Source organism: Gavia stellata, chromosome 2 (genome assembly GCF_030936135.1).
Source record: "Gavia stellata isolate bGavSte3 chromosome 2, bGavSte3.hap2, whole genome shotgun sequence".
NCBI classification, from domain to species: domain Eukaryota; kingdom Metazoa; phylum Chordata; class Aves; order Gaviiformes; family Gaviidae; genus Gavia; species Gavia stellata.
The window spans coordinates 57,989,752-58,010,407 of NC_082595.1; the positions used below are offsets into that span (position 1 = coordinate 57,989,752).

The 20,656-nt window shown below is 40.6% G+C and overlaps 1 protein-coding gene across 1 annotated transcript in view; it reads right to left on the minus strand.

Moving 5' to 3' along the window:
* DCBLD1 (discoidin, CUB and LCCL domain containing 1) overlaps positions 1-20,656 on the minus strand; it is a 49,000-nt gene that overhangs the window by 14,827 nt on the left and 13,517 nt on the right. Inside the window, 5 exon segments of the mRNA XM_059835603.1 lie at positions 3,989-4,122; positions 5,867-5,939; positions 6,686-6,737; positions 7,320-7,457; positions 17,773-17,985. Of these exon segments, the coding sequence (XP_059691586.1) occupies positions 3,989-4,122; positions 5,867-5,939; positions 6,686-6,737; positions 7,320-7,457; positions 17,773-17,985 (610 nt within the window).

The window sequence follows — 20,656 nt, forward strand, 5'->3', positions numbered from 1 at the left end:
TTCTTCCTCCATCTGACATGGACTGCTTTGCTTCAGGAAAAAAGCCATTTCTTGGGCCACTGCACACAGCCCTGCACAATGCAGGACAAGATAAAATCACCACTGTAAGGGAAAGCTGTGCTTTCCTTGGCCTCCCATGGAGCCACTTTCTGATTCCCAATGAGATACCCCTGAAGTTTCATTCCAGAAATGATGACTCTGACTGGCTGCCTAATAAAAGAAAAGCTTGGGTTTTAACATGAAATTAGTTTGGATTTCTTGAAAATCTGGCCCCTTCAACGTCGCTTCAATTAGCTGCATGCATGACTTGTCCCTTTTGAAAAGCCTTGGCCAGTGTGACTGAGCAGTAAAACAACTTCTGCACTTAAGCATCAAGACAGTTCCCTTTGAGGCTGCCCTTTGTTGTTAGCCAGGAAAATTTCCCCCGAGGTACTGTCTGTGGGCTAACAGCGGTATGCACAGCTATATGTTTTGAGAGCACTGCAAACGGGGAATAGGAAAGTGGTCCCATGTCAAGGTCAATAAAAACACTGCCTCTTTTTGCCACTGAGGGAAAACTAATGACTGCAGGCAAATGAAGCCCTTCAGAGATGTTGGAGAGCACTGAGAGGGAGCTGATTTATTTGGGCACGTAGGCGGTAGAGTAGCTAGAAGGAGAAACTCAAGCCCTCCCTCCCACATCTTCCCCCCAGGCAATCCTCAGGGGCGATCAGATGTGCTCTGCCGGTTTTAAACCAGTTTGACGTTGCAGCCAAAACAATTTTTGCTTTCTTAGTGAATGCAAAGCAATCCATTTCAAGAGAAAAGAAGAAAATAAACACCTATGGTGATCAGTAAAACCTACTCAAAACAGAAATCTCGGCGCTTCTCAAACACTTATTTATGAGATAAAGCTTTGTAATAAAAAAGTCACCCACATCCTTTTCAAATAGAGGGCTGCAATCTTAGCAAAGAAAGGGAGGATGTTAGCATTTTTAAGGTCTATAAAGTTACGAAATCAAGCTGAAGTATTTCTGCTATAATTCTGCAAGTCACTGAAGAGGACAAACTAATTCAGTAAGTGGTAATTCATCAGTTTCCTAATGTGACAGGTGGCATTTGTCACACAGATTTCACTTTGTCCTTTAAGGGATGGTATCGCCCCATGCTCCTCATTTTCCTGACAACCTTCAGGATCCTGCCACACCAACAGTATTGGTGGCAGGACTGCACGGGAGACCTGTGCTGGTAGCTCTGCAAAAAAAAAGGATGCTGCTCCCCATAAGAAATTTCTGTTACCATCAAATACTCTTTTTTTTCCCAGAGTTGGTCTCAAGCAAGCTTTTTATAAGCAGTGCAGGTTAACCCCGAATCTCGTCTTTCACAATTCACAAGCATGTGGTCTCTTGCCTTTTCAAAGACAAATGATTTCACGTGCATGGACGTACAGTCACAGGCCAGCTCACATGACGAAGTTAAACCCCCACATATTTGTACTGGGGTATCAGGACTGCCCAATAAATCTAGCTACTTGATCTTCATTATAGTATTTGCAGGTACAGGTCCACGCGTGGATCATGAGAACTGAAAACCTCACAGATGCTGGAGTGTAACAAGCGTGCTGAATAATGGAGTCAGGGAGGCCAAGGTGAGCTCTTGAGGGCTGGTGAGTGAGAGAGCTGTAACTCCACCGTCACACTGCAACACAAATATTTAACAGCTCGATGGACTACAGCAGCAGCTTCTGATGAGGTCAATTTCGGCTCAAGTCACTAAGTAATTTAAAACTTTAATACTGAAATCCGCTATAAATGAGATTTTAAAAAATTTGAGTAAGCTTTTATCTAAGGGAGTCTAAAAAGCTTTTAGAGCAGTGCTGCCTAAGCACTGTTTTTTTCTCACCAGCACTGGCTGCGGCACAGGAATTTCTTGCAGCATGTAAGCATCCCAAGGACAGGGACGTCATGCAGCTTTGGAAATACCTCTTACAAAAGCCTTTTTAAAGCATGAAATGCATTGGTTCATTTTCTTAGTAAATAGTCCTACTGTTTCTAGGAACAATTCTTCACATTTTGAAATAAAAGAATTTCCCTGCATCCTCCAATTTCCCTCTCCTGGGATAACAGGCTCACACCAGCAGTTCATCTGCTCCCAGGATTGTCCCAGCTGCCAGGAGCAGCAGATGCATCCTGGGAAGCACTGCGCTTACTCTCCCATTTTTTGCAAAATCCATACCATCTAGCTTGCAGGCATCCAGCACAGTATGGGCCCGTTTACCTTTGGCTCCCTACACAATCTGTAGAAAGCGATGGTTGTCTCCTCAGGGCAATTCAAGTCCCTTCGAGATGTGCGCCATGCTCGAGGGGTGCCTCTGTCTGCCCTGGTACGCAGCAGAGCTAAGGGGGCTGCACTCCTCGTTAGGGCGCTCTTTCAGGCGCTTCGCATTAAATGGGCTAAATCCGAGCCCTGGAGGCTGGCTTCAGCCTGGAAGCACGCGTGTCAGCTCTCCTTCAAGTAAATAGGAGTTTTCCCTCTTGATGTAATAGAGACAAGTTTGCATCTCTGTGGGTACTTCTATTACGTGAAATGTATAGGAGATTTTGTGAATAGCAAGATTAAAAGGACGCTTGACAGTTAAGGTGGTGGGTTAATTATGGAAACAGTGTTTTCCCCCAGCACGTGTACATTTGCTGTCTTCTCCGTTTCATTTGTTGCACACTAGCTCTTGCACTGTGGAAAAAAATACAAATGGGAATCCCAGCTGCCTTTCGTTACAACATTTTATGCACTACTGCGTGAGTTACTCCTTCTGGGATTCTAAAGGATCACGAACATATGAATGTATGTAAATGGTTCTGTAACATCTTTAGTTAAGGCACAAGATATTTAATTTAGGGTTTCACTAAGCTGGGATGCGTGATGAAAAGAATCTGTATTATTTGTTTTATGGAAGGGCTTGATGCCTGAGCTGAGCTCTCAGTCGTGCTTTGCTTGATACAAGTTTATATACATTTTCTTAGGCAATTAACTTTCAAGCAATATGTGTAAGAAAAATAGAAAATATTTAGGGTTTACAGGCCTTCCACTAGTGGTCTACATGCTACCCAGCTTTGTATACTCCAGTGCCATTATGTATAAAGCATTTCCATCTGTGCTGAAGTTTAAGCACAGCAATAGACCAAATGAATGCTTTTTTTTTTTCATGAATGAAACCATGACTGTAAAATTGTCAGGATGATGTGAAGAAATCATGGGGATAACAGGAAAAAAGTATAAAAAAAGAAATATTCCCTTAGCTCTCATAGGCTATGGGACTGAGGAGATTTCCCTTCCTACAAAAAAAAGAGCTTCATGTAAAATCCAGATAACGTCTGAAAATTAAAAAATATAAACCAAGAGGAATGACAGAGGCAGTTGCTGGAAGGGCTTACTGTGCTGGATAGAGATTAGAGGATTTATTTCTACTTCAACAACAGTACAATTAAAAGTCAGAAGATAAGTGGTAAATATAACACCCTTGCTATAAATATTCTAAAAGAGAAAAACTCTGAACATGTCAAAAGCAGTGTTTAAGAAGTTGTTCATTAAATCCCCTATGGCTCAACGGCACTTTTTATTTAGTCATTCTTCCTAGCTTTTTTTAAACTTTAACATGAATTTATCATGATTTATTAGCACATCGATTAAAGGTGTTTGTTGCAGAACATCGTACTTTCATGTATCTGCTAACAAAGTAATTTGCAAATATGTTTTGGAAGGAAAAGAAGAAAACAAAAGAAGAAAATACTGCCCTACATGGTATAGAGCCACTGAAAACTTGGAACATTTTCCTATATCCAATGCCAACACCATTTTAATAAAGCTGTAGAACCAAAGCCCCAAAACCCCTAGACCCACAACTAACATCTTTTCCTCCCCAAAAGAGCATCCCCACCTGCTCCTGCTGATCTGGCCTGTGCACTGTGCCCCAGGGGTTGCTCCCGGAGCCAGTCCCGCCAGCGGTACTCACTCGTGCGAGGGGACGCCGTTGGCAATGACGCCTTCGTAGCGGCTGATGCCCTTCTGTTGGGTGACACTGATCTGTCCACCCAGCTCATCTGCGATAACGCCTGCATGTATCGCCGACTTGCACAGCAGCGAGGTCTGAAAGGTAGAAGCCGTCAGAGCCAAAGCTCAGAGGATCAGTCTGACAAACTGCTAATGCTTTCACTTCCAAGCCACTAGTGTACAGGTGTTACAGCTCATAAAATCCGGCAAAGGCTCAAGAGGAATAAGAGGCAGGGGAGGGAGAAAGAATGATAATCTTTGAAAAAAATACATTTCCAAAAGTCACCTTTTTTTTTTCAAATGAAAAAGCAAATAATCTGCTTCTGAGAAGGTGCTGTAAGATTTTAACCTAATAAGTATTGTGTCAGTCCTCGGGAAAACAAAGTCAAAGGCAAGGAAACTGTTTGCAAAGAGAAAACGATAATTACTTGATGGACTTGCCTGAAGGCAGACCTGTCTACTACTGTGCCTGAGGATTTGAGTCATGGACATTAGGAGATTTGGCTATGTGTTGACTAGCTGCTGCTGGGTTTTAAGTATCACCCATTTGCCAGTATCTCAGGTTGGATAACGCTGAAAAATACAGACAGGACAACTTGTGCGCCAACTAGGTGGCAATAATGTACCACTGGGCTAGGACAGAGCAGAGAATGGCCGGCAGAAAGGTGCAAAGGAGACATTCCCAGGGACTGCTGGCAGAGACTGGTCTCGCTCACACTACTCGGTGGGCTACACTACTCGACAAGCTGGGGTGGCCGGCTGTCCCCTCCAGGGAGGGCTGGGAGGGGTGGGGACACAAAGGCAGCAGGGCTCCAGGGGAGCCCCGCAGGTCCTTCCCATTGGAAAAGCTGAATCCCCCTTAACAATGGAGGGAAAATTTCTTTTTAAAATTCCTCAACGCAGATAAGATCTGCATGAGGTCATGTCATGTGCTGCTTTTCTTTCCTAATCACCCCGAACGAAGGGCAGGAATAACTCCAGCTAATGAGAATGTAATGTGGCATCTCTTTGTTTCTTCAGCTCTGCCACTTTCCAGGCTGAAGCGGCGTGCTCGAATAACTGGATGAACAGGTTAAACATGAACACTGACTTTTTGGAAACTCAGCAACGCCTATATTTGTGATAGGGTGGGATTTTACTTCAGTGGTATGATTAAACTTACTCCACTGTGAGAGACGTAAAGATTTCACAGGTACGACAGGAGGAGAGTCCAGGGTGAGGGGCACAGAGAGGGCAGAGCACTGTGTGACATGAACTGTGGATAAATGCAACCACTCAGGCAAATTCTTCGCTTTAAAGAACGAGCAGTTAAAACAAACCAAGAGGTTGGTAGTTATCAGTGGGATGTGATTAGGCAGTGTATAGTATTTATTTAATCTCAGAACAGATTGCTGCGGTACTGCAGGCATAACCTTAAAGAAAACCTGTATGATACTGAAATGTATTTTTTTCCTAGAAGTGATAACTTTAGAAAAGAAATGCACATGGACTCCAAACAAGTAAAAGCTGAAGTTGTAGGAATATTTAGTAAAAGGTTGAACACTGCCTGAAGAGGGACAAACCCTATGCAGGGTTTTTCCAGAAAGCCAGAAACTGCAAGTCAGTAGGTGTATTTGGCAATCAGCGGACTTTGTTCTCACACAATTGATTGGTCTGTTTGAAAAGTGTCTCCATGTGCTTATATACTGATAGCATACTCATATACTGATAATAAAAGGTGTATCTAACACAGCTGGGAAGAATTACTGACAGAAATCAAGCAACAACAGTTGAAACCAAGTTGTGCTATGCTTCTCTCTTCTGTCTTTATAAATTTCACCTCCTTATCCTGTGTACTTACATCTCTGTATCCTTCTCCGATATTCCCAGAAATGTCACCTGCTATGTCTCTGCAGCCAGCAGGACAGTATCTGCTGTAGTGAGAGAAGAGAGGCTTGTTTAAAATATGAACTGTAGTGACAATACACAGAAACAAACTCGTACAGAAGAAATGCTCTCAAACCAATAAATATTTTAGCAGTAAATTCTGGCTGATGGTCTGTTAGTGAGTCTAGGAGGTAAATAAATGGGCCCTTGAGGTCATGAGTGGACTGCACACAGCAGCACACAAAGAACCAGAAAAGCAGTTTTGCAAGGGCATTTCTGTTTAATTCTCTTGTTCTAGAAATGCTACCACACGAGTTTTCAGCGCAGCCCAGATAAGAAGCCTACATGCACATCCAGACAGCAGCCAGGAGAGCACGATTTATTACCATTTCAAATCCTATCACAAGGTTCAAGGAACCAAGAAATTGTAGCTTGTCCTCAGATAATCTTGTATCAGCGAGGGCGTGATCTGCTCTCAGGAGAAGCACTGGAATTTGAGGCTACTTTGAATTTCAAAGTGGAAACTCTTTTTACATATACCATGTATATGTATGCCCAAATGAGACTTGCTCTGTAACTCTATTCCTTCGTCTTTCTGGGCCGCAGACTTCCATTCTGCACTACTGCTTCTCACAACCGGGCCTTGGACTATTGCAGCATCAGAGCTCAAAAAAATTCACTTCTCCAGAAAACCAAGACCATACCTGCCTTATATGTCATTTTCTAACAATTGGACCAGATGACAGCTACAGCAAAGCAAGCCACAGCGCAGAGAGTTGCAAACCCTCTTTACCTGTATTCAGCCTTTGTGTAGTGGTTTGCTCGTTCCAAACATGTGATTAGATCTGTGAAAAGTTTTCAAATGTCAATCCCTATTGCAGGATGTAGAAATACAGACAAATAGTTGGCTACACATGAAATTACATTTAAAGATCTCTCTGTATAATACTTAAACAATTTTATTAGATAGAAAACAACAGCTATGCTTTTCCCTGGTTTTCCCTCATTCTTTTCATCTTCCTCTTCTACTCTTCTTATGGTTTACACCTTTAACGAAGTTGCACAGACCCCCAGAATATTAAGTGTAGGAATCAAATCTTACTATCTCCTATCCTTTCATCCTATCACTGAGTGGTAGATGCCAGAGCCCAGAATACAGTGAAGCTTCAAGGAGAAGGTACCAATTTTCTTTTTCACTGGGCCTATATTGCAAATTGCCTAGGTAGGATTTCAGTAGCTATTATATCTGGTTATTATTACAGCTGCTTCTTGTACACATGCTATTAAAAATATCATGGTTCATGCTAATTTGGAAATATTTAGGACCAAACATTTTGGTTAAACTCTATATGTGTAGAGAAGATAATGAAAAAAGGGGGACTATGCCACTAATCCTTTAGAAATAGTGTTTTTGGTTTTCACTTTACCTGGATGATCACTACTGGCATAGGACAACAGAAAGCCTCGTCCTGACACATGGGATCCACTCTCAAAGTGAATAGTCGCTTCATTGCTATCCAGAATGATTTCTTTGGGGACGGGCATCACATTACCACAGTACGGCCCTGCAGACAAAACGAAGATGATGTCAAAAGTATAGATGACACAGTTAGACTGGAATATTCCCATGATTAGCAAAGTTTCATAACATGCTTATTCTCCTTCAGTACCAATCCAAATGTTGACAAAAGGGTTTTGGCTTCAGTCCTTTATAGGTATGAACTCCAAAGTTACCCTGACAAGGAGTGGCCAGGATCCAATTGTCTCTCCATGATAGCAATTCCAGCATCCATGTCTCTCATCACATAAGCCTTAAGAGAATGATTAATGCCCTTCGGCCTTTGAAGTACAGCATGCTTACAACCAGCAGTAACTCATCACAGAAAAGAACAGAACATTCAAAGGCAATCCAAGGTATCTACACAGGGTCCCCTAGATAAACTTTCCAGACGAGTACAGCTCATGCTGCTGTAGCACAGCAACCATTCAGGAAAGATTAAGATCACAAACAGGGTACCTGGTTTTCAAGGACCTGTGTGCCACAAGCCAAATTGTACTACAAGGCAGTACTACTTTACTCAGAAAATTTCTTAATTTCTTTTCCTTTTAAAAACATCAGCAGACCATTGAAGTATACAGTTCAAGTCTCTAGAGTTTTAAACAAAAAAGAGAGGGAGAGAAAGGGGAAGATGGAGGGAGTGGGACAGGGAGACAAGAGCCTTGTGCTTACATTGAATTAGATAAGGGTTTTATAGCTACCAACTGCAGTATCTTGGAACAGCCTTTGGGACACTCCTTTCTTGTGACAGCAGGCGTGCCCGGGACTCTTAATAATTACATTTGCTTCTTCAGAAGTCAGTTCCTGAGGGGAGCTTTCTTTTGAGATTGCCACAGTCTTTGCGCTTGCCTTCTGTCACCACACCTGGGTGCAAACACTTGTCCCTGGTGCCCTCAAGCACAGACAACACAGAAAATCCAAGGCAGTTCAGGTACACTTTTTTGGATTTGTGAGGATGCTTACAATATAAACTGCTAAGAAGAGGTTTTTGTAAAATGGCAAACTTTTTTTTTTCCCCAAGAGAAAAAACAAACAAAACCCTTTATAAGCCCTCAGCCCATCTGTTCTGGTGAATGACAGCTTTTGGATCCTAAAGCAAGTCCTTGGGAGTAAAAAGATCACTTTGATTTTTCCTAGACAATCTCATTTTATTGGTGGTGGCTACTTTAGGACAACTTGGAATTGACTTCTGAGATAGATACAAGAAATTACAATCACAGCACAAATTTGATGAGTGGTACCCTTCCTAACAGACTCCTAAGAGCCTCTTCATTTTGCTTGATACTCTTGGGGGGGGTGTCTTTCCTAAATACTTCACCAGCCTTATAACAACTGTAAGATCAGCCTATAGAGTAGCCCAGTTGGGGCCAACAACAGCCAGTTGCCAGCAGAATGGGACAAACCAAAGGAGGAACTCTGTCTTTCGGCTTGTAAAAATCACACAGCAAAGCAAGGCAGGCAGAGAAAAAAGCGACGAGTGTGACATTTCCCTGGAGTACTCATGTATTGAAAATGACTCATGACTTAGTCAGAGAAAACAATGTCTATAAAAAGGGTTAAACAAATTGCTTAGGAAACGAACTTATCAAAAAGACAGCATCTGACACTGTGTCATACCAGACAACTGCACGAGTGATTTATTTGAGAAGGTCTTTTGTGTCAGATTGCAGTGGGAGAAGTAAAGTGCTAACTTAGATATTTTTTTCCCAGAGAGAGAGAAAGGGGAAGAAGACAAGGAGGCATTACATTTCTTCAAAATAAAACACCTGTGAAAGCTTTAGTCCTTTTCTTCTCTCAAGGACTGTCTTTACATATTTTCTCACAAGTGCTTTTTGGCTTTCTCCCTCTCAGCGATTGGCAGTGACCTGTCTACTCTGTAAGTATAATTTAGATGGCTGTTCACTCAACCACACACCGGCTGGGTGAGGGCTATGTGTATTCTCCAGTAGCAAGTCTACATACATTCCAGGTAATTATACAAACAAATCACACATGTCATAAGCAAAACCAATAAAATAAAATAAAATAAAATAAAATAAAATAAAATAAAATAAAATAAAATAAAATAAAATCATCTAGACACATAGAGTTGTATAATCCAAATGAAAGACAAAAATTCAGAAACAATCAGCTTAAGAAATCAGCTTGCAATGCCTAAAGACAAGTTTCTACTCTTAAGTTGTAAATCCAAGAAGGGTTACCAGGCTACGGTTATCTTCTGCCAAGAGCAGTTCTGATGTACCAAGAGGCTCTCATAGGTAGCTCAGAACTAAGGGGGCCTAGGACTAATTCCTTGAAGTATATATAGAAGCAAGAAACACTGTTCACTGAAGGAAGGAATATTTTCTAAAAGTTCATCAGTTTTCTGCATAGAGTTGAAAAAAAAAAAAGGTATCTATTAATACTACAAAACATTCACTTGTTCTCTTGCTGCAAACTGAGGAAGCCTTGCAGAATATTTCAACACATTTCTTCTCAATAATTCAGGTAATACCATATCAGCACTACACTGCCAGGTCTTCAGACTTGCCCAAGATCTAGCAGTTTATTTCTGTGCTATCAAATACAGAAATGAGCACAGAGAGGTAGAGTTTAGAAAAAAGTGTAAGCATTATCTCACCCTTCTATTGCTGTTCTTAGAGAAACCGATCAGATACTGGTTTGGCTTAGAGGTTCTTTTCTACCTGAAAGAACTAGAGACATGTGCAGTCTGTTTTTAGGAAGAGGTGTTATTCCACTCTTTTCAGTGCTTATTGTGTTTAAAATGACCAGTGTAAGCACCTTTCTGATTTGATTTACCCAATAATATTGTTTTAGGTTTAGCAGCACCTCTCCCCATTCTGCCAAGTTTTTGCAGAGCAGGCTTTTTAACCTCAAATTCTCATTTTCCCCCTAATCAATTTATTTTACATTGATGGTCTTCCAAGAAATTTCCCAGGGGGACAACTAGTAATGCTTAGAAAATAAAACTGATTCAGGGTCAAGACAATTCTTTGGGTTCGGTTTTGACTGATGAGAGAATTTTATGCTTTCATTGGTTGTCTGATTTTCTTTAGAAAAATAATGTCTTTGTTTTTAACCACATGTGCTCTTTCCTATGCACTTCCCTACAGCAGTCCTCCATTTACTTTAGTGTAATTACATGAACTTTTTACATACACAGTAACATCCAGCAGATATGTTCTCCATTCACTTACCTATTACCTTGAGTACATATATTGTGAGATTTTATAGACATTACAAGATTAAAAACAATCAGCATCTGTAGACATTAGACTTCATCTGAAAACTGTATTTACTAGTCAGTATTTTCCACTTGCAACTGAAGTGACAAAAATACTACTTTAACATCTACTTTTAAAATTTATACGTGCTCCCCATCTTCTCTGTCCACTCCATTTAGGATTTACTGATTTGCCCTGGCTGTCTGTATGAGTACTGTACAGCCATAGTGGAGAGGAGGGATGATGGAGAAAGCCATGGTTTGTGTCTGGTATGAAAACGAGAAACTTGTTTATAGGGCCCTGTTAACTTTTACTGCAGCATTTGGACCTGACTCTGGATAAATATTTAATTCCCAAACTTGGGACTAAGCCAAAAGTTTTTTAAGATCCCTTTTGAGAACTGCCAGATCATGTTACCAGTTTTTCATCTTCTAATGTTATTTGTGAGGTGGGTTGCTTTGCATATTTGACTTGAAAAACGAGTCATGAATGCTGATCTTTCTCCCTGTTTCCTGTTAAAGTGACTCGGCTGGAGCTCTGCTGAGCTAAGTGGGCAGGATTATTTGGTTTGTTTACTAAGAACAAAGAAGAGTTTGATTTAATAAACAGATGTGTTACATGTCATGAAACCGAGTAATTGTTCTCCATATTTCAGTATTACTACATCTAGATGCCAGGGCCTTTTCTTCTTTCCATGTCCCATTAATGAGTTGACCCAACTGTGGTTCCGTCTGTTCACTCCAGATTCTTTAATATATATATATATGTATTTTAAAATTCTGCAGGAGAGCTATTATGGGCCTAGGGATTTTGAATGTACTTAATTTAATATTCTCTATAATTAAACTAACATTTAATGCCTTTTGTCCAGAACTCCTAATCTGTTGGTATGGTTTAGGTGGCTTAAATGAAATAATACTTTTATTTTGGAACCACTGTCTCCAAGCAGTATTAACATCCTGAAAGATACACGGTAAATTGTCTCATGGATATCCTTTGGCTGGCTTGTCTGGAGACTGAAGAGATTATTTTACATGTTGTTTATTTTTTAAATGTTAGCAATAGTCTACTGCTTTTGTCTTTTTCATAATAGTGTTGTTTTGCAAATCTGATGATCTTTACAGCATTGTCTGGTTTTATGAGGTCTAGTTTACTTCTACTGTCAACCAGGCTCTGGCATATTTCCTGAAATTGCTTTGTTGAATTATGTTCCTTCATTTTTTTCTACTTCCCTTAAGAAGCGCTGTGCCTAGAGGACTCTTTCACACCAGCTGGCAATGCCTTGTGCCATTTGTTTCTGTAGTTCTTCATACTTTCTGCCTCTTCTGTAAGGCTTTTGCTTCCTTTTAAAAGCAATTTTTTCCCTCTTTAGCTATTGCATGTCCGGTTCATTCTGCTTTCAAATTGCTCAACTTCATTTGAAATCTGGAGTTTGACATTTGCAGAGGTCTTTAAGAAACTCAGTTTAGATATCAACTCGTAATGTCCTCTCTTCAATGGGAAATCCTCTCCATTTTTTCTGTCTTTACTTGCAGAGTAAGGCATGGCTGGTGAGCAAAGCATAGCAACGATCCCATGGATCTGCCTCCCCAGAATTATAAGTTCCTAAGGAGTTTGTTTGGGGAAAAAAATGCTTTAAATTGTGATCCTTATATTCAGTAGCCTTTTCTCAAATAAAGCAATTTGGAAGTACCTCAGTAGCTGGGGAAGGACAGGGGATGTGATGAACACGGATTATGCTTGCTTCACTTCAGCGCTAAAAACTCAGCCAGAGTTCAAGTCTTTCACAAACAGCTCACAAAACCAGCAAGGATCTGTTGTATGAAAACGTCTGCATTCTTGAAATTCATCCCCATCCCACGTTCACACAAATGTTTCACTTTCCTAAGCAGTTACTCTTCCTCTCCCCCTACCAAGGATGAGAAGAGAGAGGAGAGAGGGCCTTTTCTTTGCTCCAACACTGCCACGCACATGTGCAGGGATAATCAGCGTCACCCTGCAAGGACGTGCCAGGAGACGTAAAGTGCCGCTCTGTGCCCTTCTTTGCAGGACGTGGGGAAGGCAGTGTTTAATACTCAGCACATATGAGTTGACAGAGTAGTCACATTTGTTAGTCAGGATAAGAGAGCCCGGTTATTCAACATTTAACTCGGTGCAACACAGTCTGACCTCAGACAGAGTGGTAAGCATTTCTCATTTTAGGAAAAACAAATATAACTTTCAGTTAGCATTTCCAAAGTGTTGCCAAAGACTGAGATAAAGGAAAGAAAAAGGCATCCAAGTAGAGTCAGGCTGGAGAAGTAATTACAATTTAAAAAGGGAGGGTCTGGGCCACCTGCACCGGCTGTAGGTCTGCCTGCTTGACCTCAGGTGAGATTGCCCCACTTCTAACATGTCTGTGGTTTTAGCCAAACCCAAAGACAGAAGCACAGCAACAGTTATGAATCGTTAATAAAGAGCTGTAGCTGTTTAACAAAAACCACAGAAAAATACACTGTACACTTTATGTAGCTAAGAGGAAAAAAGAGTTCATTTGCTAAAAGAAAAGCAGACATTCTTTGTTGCCTAAGTCTTTCCAAAGCTGAAACCTTGGGATACTGCAACCACTCAGGCGAAACCCAACTGTTAGAAGAGTTCTGACTGTTAAGAAACTGCTCGACTTGATCTTCAGCGAGAACTTGTCTGGGCATTTCACTGGATTTCCTGAAATACCAGAAACAATACTGTAATAACAAGTTTCCTTTGAGGGGCGAAAAAGAAACCTGACACACCCTTTATTCAAGCAAGATATTTATTACAATATACAATAAGGGAAGACTGGGTTGATGAATCCCCTCAAGTCACAAAGACAGGTAGGAGGCATGCAAAGGCACTCGGTTCTCCTGCACACCCGCAGAAATATGTGTGCGCGCACACACACGCGCACACTCTCTCTCAGTAGCCATCAGACACTCACACATCAGTAAATGTTCAATTTGTCTAACAACCCTTAGTAACTGGGTGCAGGGAGAAGAAAGCATTTTCAGTAATTTCTCTATCTATTTCACACTAGTTCCCAGCTGTAAATTATGCAAGAACAAGTTAACTGCACTAACTCTCCAAATTATTACTAGTCACTCAGCAGATCTGACATCCACCCCAGAGGAACACATCAACCTCCTACTGACTGCAAGTGAATGGAGAAGTAGGCAGGCACTTATCTCTTCTTTCATCTATCTCTCCAGTCAAGACTGATCATCGCACAAAATTAAGGGAAAAATCACTAAGCCATTAGTTGGGGAAAGAGCGGGAAAAAAGCAAGAAAAAAGGGTCAAAAGAGGGGCAGAAGTCTGATAAAGACATGAAAAAAGCTGACTAAGAGCAGTTCCTGTTGAACTTTTAAAACATTTATGTTACACCTTCATAAGCAGTGCAAGCTGTGTTCTTGAGAACTACAGGGACCGCATGCTTAATCTTGTTTTCACATATCCCTTTAACTAATTAAAAAATCAGAAGTTCTTATTAAGAGCTCAGTATTTTTAATATGCTCAGATAACGCAATTAACTCGAGACAAAAAGCATTTCAGTAAAGGTTGCACCTTGTCTACACTGTGAGATCATGCTTCATATTAATTCTTATTCTAGATTCCTTTTGTGAGACAAAAAGCCCCCATATTTTCATCCAGTGCAAAGCTATGCCTTTGAAACAGAACATGATCTTCTATTTATTTCTTCTAGAGACAACACGTGCAAAGCTGTGATAATATTTAAAGGTTTGTCAGACAAAGGTGACTCAGTTTCACCAAAACTGGTGTTAGACTACCTTTGCTGACTGATGATTAATATTTTCACATCTAAGTCTGGATACAAAGCTAACAGTTTGAAACAAAAGGCTTGCTACAAGTTCTTTCCTCCAGTAAACACTGAAGAAAATAGTATGCAGAGTAATAACCCAGACATACAGTGTTCAGCCACTTTATGTCTCCAGTATTAGAGCTTCATTAAGATTATTTAATGACCATCTTTTGATGGCAATATTGGAGAAATCTAAAAGCAATGGCTGCCTTCACAGGTCCATCAAAGCTGAGAAGTATCAAAGGTGAGAAGATCTGTAGTGTCATGTTTGTGTCCCAGTTGAGCAGACTGGCATACGCAATGCTACATGCTTTTCTAGGGAGGAATTAGATTCATAGTACTCTTCTATCAGTCTACAAAATTTGAGGAATGCCCTGAACTTAAATAAAACTTGCATGTAAGTGGTCTAATCTGTAGTCACTGACTTACAAAAGTGAAGAAATCAATGTTATGGCTAACATAAATCAATTAATCCATTCATTTGTATATAACAGCTTCCCTTTACTGCATGGAATATAAATAACCCAACTATGAATTGAGTTACTCCTTGCTGTATTGCATGAATCCCAGCAGAAGGTTATAACGGTGAATGAATCACAGTTAAATGTAAAGACAACACATGGGAGAAATCTGAAAGGAAAACCATACTTTGTCATCTGAAGACTTGATTACACTAATTTTATATTTACAAACATAATCTAGTGTTTTGCCTCTGCCAGTTTTCTAAGCTTCAGATACACTCCTCAATAGACGTTCGTACACATGCTGACATTCACTCTGTTTTTTTCTGTAGGGTTGAAGAGATCAGCATGGTATTTAAAATATATTTCCTTTTGGACCTTATTGTCTTTTAATTGCAAATCTTTTAAATAAGGAGCAAAGGTTGCTTGGCTAATTTGAAACATGAATAATATTCACACTGCCAGCTTTCATACTTAGCTTTTTAGATTTTCCTTTTTAAACCCAGGTCAAATACAGAAAACATGCAAAGATTAGTTTTTAATTGCTCAGATGTTTTCAGTGCCTGCAAAATATTTTTGACTCTCCATCATCCGATGAAAGAATTGCAACGGCAAAGGTCAGTATCTTCTTGGCCAAAGGGAAGATGTTGACCTGCTTGTAGATGTTCATGAAGAGGGGAGGGTTGCGAAAAGGAGACCTGGGCTCAGAAACAGCTACCTAAAAGGGCACTTAACAGACTGAATGGACTTAGCACTGCCCACTCACAGACCTTCTTTTGCTTACATAAATGCATATTAAAACCCAGAGCTATAGCAAAACTACTGAAACAACTTAGAGAAGGTCTAATGTCATCTATGAATTCCTGTGTCTTCTAAAACACATGCGATATCATGAATTCATGCATATAGCACTATTTCCACGCTGTAGTTCTGCACAGATTTAACTGAATGTAGATCAGAGATTCTGTAGGTACGTTAGTGGGAAAGTCTAGAGTGAGCTGCAGACCACAAAAACCATTACAGATGGTGTGTATGCCTAAGCTGCAAAACTTGTTTAATCAGATATGAGCAAAATCTGCTAGTTGTGCAGTTCATTACTGAGAATCAAATTATAGTCCATATGCATCAGACATTACCAATCAGGTCTGAAAATGGGTGTGGGAATACTTTAAAGAAATTCATTATATGGATTTGATTGCATAACACACAGGTATTTTGTGTTTACAGGCTAAGTGCAGGACTGAACTATGTGAAGATGTGTTCAGGCTGATGAGTAAAGAATCAGAATTTCAATCAACATCCAAGCTTCATTTTTCACTTCAGAAAACAATATATTGATTTATCCTTGTTTCCTAGAAAAGCCTTTGATTAGAAATGTCATGATAGCATCAATAAAAATTATTCAAAGATATGATAAGACAATACTAACCACCTATCTCTTACTGCCAAGTATAGACAGACTGCTTCAGGTGAACAACTCATTACTTACAGTTCTGAAATGAGGTAAACAACATCAAAAAATCCCAGCACACACAAACAGAAACTTTCCTTATGCCTCAAATCAAGCTCTACACGAGGCTTAGATATCAACATGTCACTGCCCACTCTTGGTGAAAGCTGTTTCAAAACGTAATACCTCCCCCATGAGAGCAATAATTACCTTTACCTTCTTTTGTGAGCAAGGCTTTAATACATCACTTGATCTTATCTTACCAGATGAGTGATAGGCCTATCATGCTCATGAATGAAAGGCAATCATCCCTCCTTACTACTAAGATATCTTATGAGTCCTCAGCTTAGGAGAACCACACACTTCACTGAGCCAAGCAATGAGCTGGGTGACCTGGAAAACCTGCACAGGCTTTGTGCAGCTCATCTCTTCATTGTCTTTTCCCATTGAATCCATTCTGCTTGGTAAGTCCAGTACAGCATATTCAGCCCCAGCTAACTGAAGGGCTACAGCCCACTCCCAGTAGGCAAAATTTTACAAACTGTCGATTCATGAGTTTATTCCTTCATTGTGGAACTCCTTGTAAATCAGACTCCTGAAAAAGGGCACACTAACTTGAAAGTCAGTTTGACTCTTCTAGAAAGAGCAGATCAAAAATTTCAACAACAGCTGGCTGGGAATACTGATTTGAGGAAGGCCTCACGTTCTCCCTGGAGAGGATCCTGTTGTCATTATGATTGTTTTAAGTGCACAGCTATAGCATATTACTCACTTACCTTCCTGTGCAAATCTCTTACAGGAGTGCAGACTGGCTGCACGTATTTAATATCTGCAAGTATTAAAGCCTGTGCATTAGCAAAGGTTATCAGTGACTAATAGCTAGCAATAATATAGGTTATCTCCTCTCTGAGCCCTGAACTGCCTAGGAAATAGAGATATGTAGATCGTTGACTCCAATTTCTCATCTGTCTCCTTCTATTTCATGAGCTAGCTCTTCCCCTACTCGAGAAGTGTATAGGGCTGATACAGACCCACATACTTGCTGTACCAAAGCTGTGATAGTACAGCTCCACAGGTCTGAGGGCAGAGCCCTTGAGGTAGACGCTCCAGAGCTGGCCGCAAGCCCCCGTAGCCCCGGCAGGCCCTCCACAGCTCAGCATGGCAGCACACCCAGCCTTGGCAGAACAACACACAGTGTAAGGGGCAATGGCCTCTCACACTGAGAACGACACACTTGAATACGAGAAGGAGGAGGAAAGGACACAGGCTAACATTTCTTGCATTTTGCTGAGCTGGCTTTTACTCACACTTTTACCAGTTCATGCATCGACCATTGCCTTGTCTTTTACATACCATGCAATGTTGAAGAGCTCTGGATGGTAAGGTAGCTGGATTCGCATTTCTGTGATTCGATATCCAGGTCTCCAATTTTTAAGATCAGGCGTTTTCCCAGAGGTACTTGGATTTTCTTTTCACAAAGAGTGTAGTTTGGGTATGTCCCAGGATAGTTCTTGGATGCCAGGGTCCCACTGTCTTGATACATCACTGTATGCCCACATCCATCCCCTGCAGTAGGAGAAGAAACAAGGAAGAGAAACAAAACGTACTCCTCAATAAAAAATGTGTAAGAAAATACCGGCCACTTAATCATGTCTCACGTGCGCTTCCACCTTTTAAAAAAGTATTTTGTAATAGTCCACCTCAGTTATGCTGTTGTTAGAACATGGCTATCTAAAATAAATACAGTCATATTTACAGTAGAAAGGAGGGTTGGAAACATTCATGAACTAAGATGTATTTGACAGTCCTGTACATACAGAGTTTCTCTGGCTTTCTGTTTTACAGCCAAACCCTACTGAAACCCTGAAGACGCAATTCCACATGTAATAGATAGGATCATTCCTTAAATAGTTTTCTGCAAATTATCATTCCATAGAAAGAGCCATCAGAGAGAGGGTAACTGAATCATACATGAAAGCACAGACATGATTTAACTACTTACTATCACGGACCTGACTCATCTTACTTTCCTGTGGGTTTTCTTGCACCACTTGCACAATACAAAAAGCACAGGGGACAAGGCAAAGACACAAGAGGGACTTCAAAAGTGGGATGCACACCATTAGTGGTACACAGGCTACTTCATAGTAGCATGTCCAGAGATGTAACTGCTGCTGCCTCCTTGCTCAAGGGGTGAGGGTAGGCGCCCGCAAAGTGTTTTTTCGTGGCGCAGTATAGGAGCCAGATAGGCTTTGGAGGCTTTCCTTGGTGGAGAGGCATCTGAGGAGCAGCTGCAGGAGAACGTATGACAACAGGAAAAGGCACATGGAAATACATGGGGGGGTGTGGGGACTGACATGGAAAACAGGAAGCATCCACTGAGGGGAAGGAAGCAGGTATCAGACAAGAGACCTTGACTACTAAAGGAAGCAATTTTTAGTCAACTGTTTCAAAGTGTACTAGTCAATTAGAATTTATATATTAAAGCTTAAGCCATTTCATTCTGCTTGAATCTTCCAAATAATGGAAACTACTGCAATAGTGGAACTACTGCCATATGTACATGCATGTAACAGGCAATTCTCAGTTTTAAGTCAGTTAAGGCATAGGCATTCTTCACGTAGGAGTCTTGTATACTGTTACCCTTTATCACTGCAAAATTGAAGTTAGTCCTAGAAGTGTTCATAAAATAAAGAATCCTGCAGAGCTGGGAATTCACAATGTTCACTTTAACCACCCAGAATTTTCCTTTTGGGGATATTTTGTTTAAACTGTTTTGGACTGTTCATTTTGATTACTTTCTGAATTTCCTTCCACAGTCACTAGGAGGAACAAACTTAAGAATTTATAAGATTATTTAAAGGTGAACAACTAGAAATGAAGTGTTGATAAAGAAACGTGCCATACAGGGGATTGGGAGGAAAGTGGCATGCTGTGCAAAGATAATCTCCAAGCTATCAAACTTGGACTTGCTACTGTATAATTACACTGCCATTTCATCCAACTCAGCTAACCGCGTTTTCACAAGCGACAGCATTTATTTTAAAGCATTATTACTAGCTTTGTTGCCTGCTATTTAATTTTGTTGCAAGTTCATGCTTGGAATAGAGGTGAATAGGAGACAGAGATCTAAAATCATATCACCATAAAACATATTAAATATGGGGTTTCTGATCTCCTTGTTCACACGCTTTAAAAAACATCTGTTGTTCAAGTTTGTTATCCAAGCTCTATTGATTTCAGAATGCATATGAATATAGTCAAGATGAAAGGCCAACTGGCCTCTTGAACAAATCATCTTTTCAATGGAAACTTTCTGCAGCAGGAATAAAAATACGAGGAACAATACAGTACATGAGCTATCAACTTTCTGAACCCAGAGAGCGGTCCACAGAGGTTGAGGCAGTGTAAAACCAGATCACTTCCAGCAGGACACAGGACAACATTGCTGCCTGTGTAGCCAGCTGCTGTGTAGTAAAAAGAACTGCCCATGGCCTTTAATTTAAACTGCATGTAAACTAAGCATTTACTTTAGCTGGTCTGATGAAAATAAAGTAACTACTATCTGGAGCTTGGTTTGCAACTTTTCCTTATTGGGAAAGAAAAGGGAAAACAAAGGGAAAAGTTACACAACCACAACAAAATGTCGTGGGGATGAACTCCTTAAAATGAAAAGTCTAGTGTTCACATAATCTTCATCTCTCTGGGCTATGTTCTGGCCTGTGTCACCTCGGTACAATCCCAAGGAACTTTTGTGGTACAAAACTCTCCTCAAAAAGCTGAAAAGACATCGCTATCATGGTAAGACACTGACAACTGTCCAGGTCACAGACCATTACATTTCTGCAGAAAGTGTACAGGCAAAACTGTGCACCAGGGACCTCAGCCTGCCATCCTCCTCTGTTGAGGTTATATGAGGTCTTTTTCCCAGTGAAATTCCATTTTTTAAAATCTGCCTTTGAGTCAGCACTGAAATGTATTAGCACCAGAACATCTTTTGAGCTAAGAAGCATAAATGCTATTTTCCTACTTCTCACTGGTGGAGCATGGTCATTCAAACACTCCAACTGATGAGAGGCAAGCACAGCATCATCCTGCACCTGTAACGTCCCTTGCAGCCTCTGTTCTGCCTGCCTGCCTCAAAGAAAAAGGTAATGACAAAAGATTGATTGCCACAAGAACCGAAGTAATGTCCAAAAAGTCAGACCAAGTCCTGGTAACTATTGCTTCTTACAGA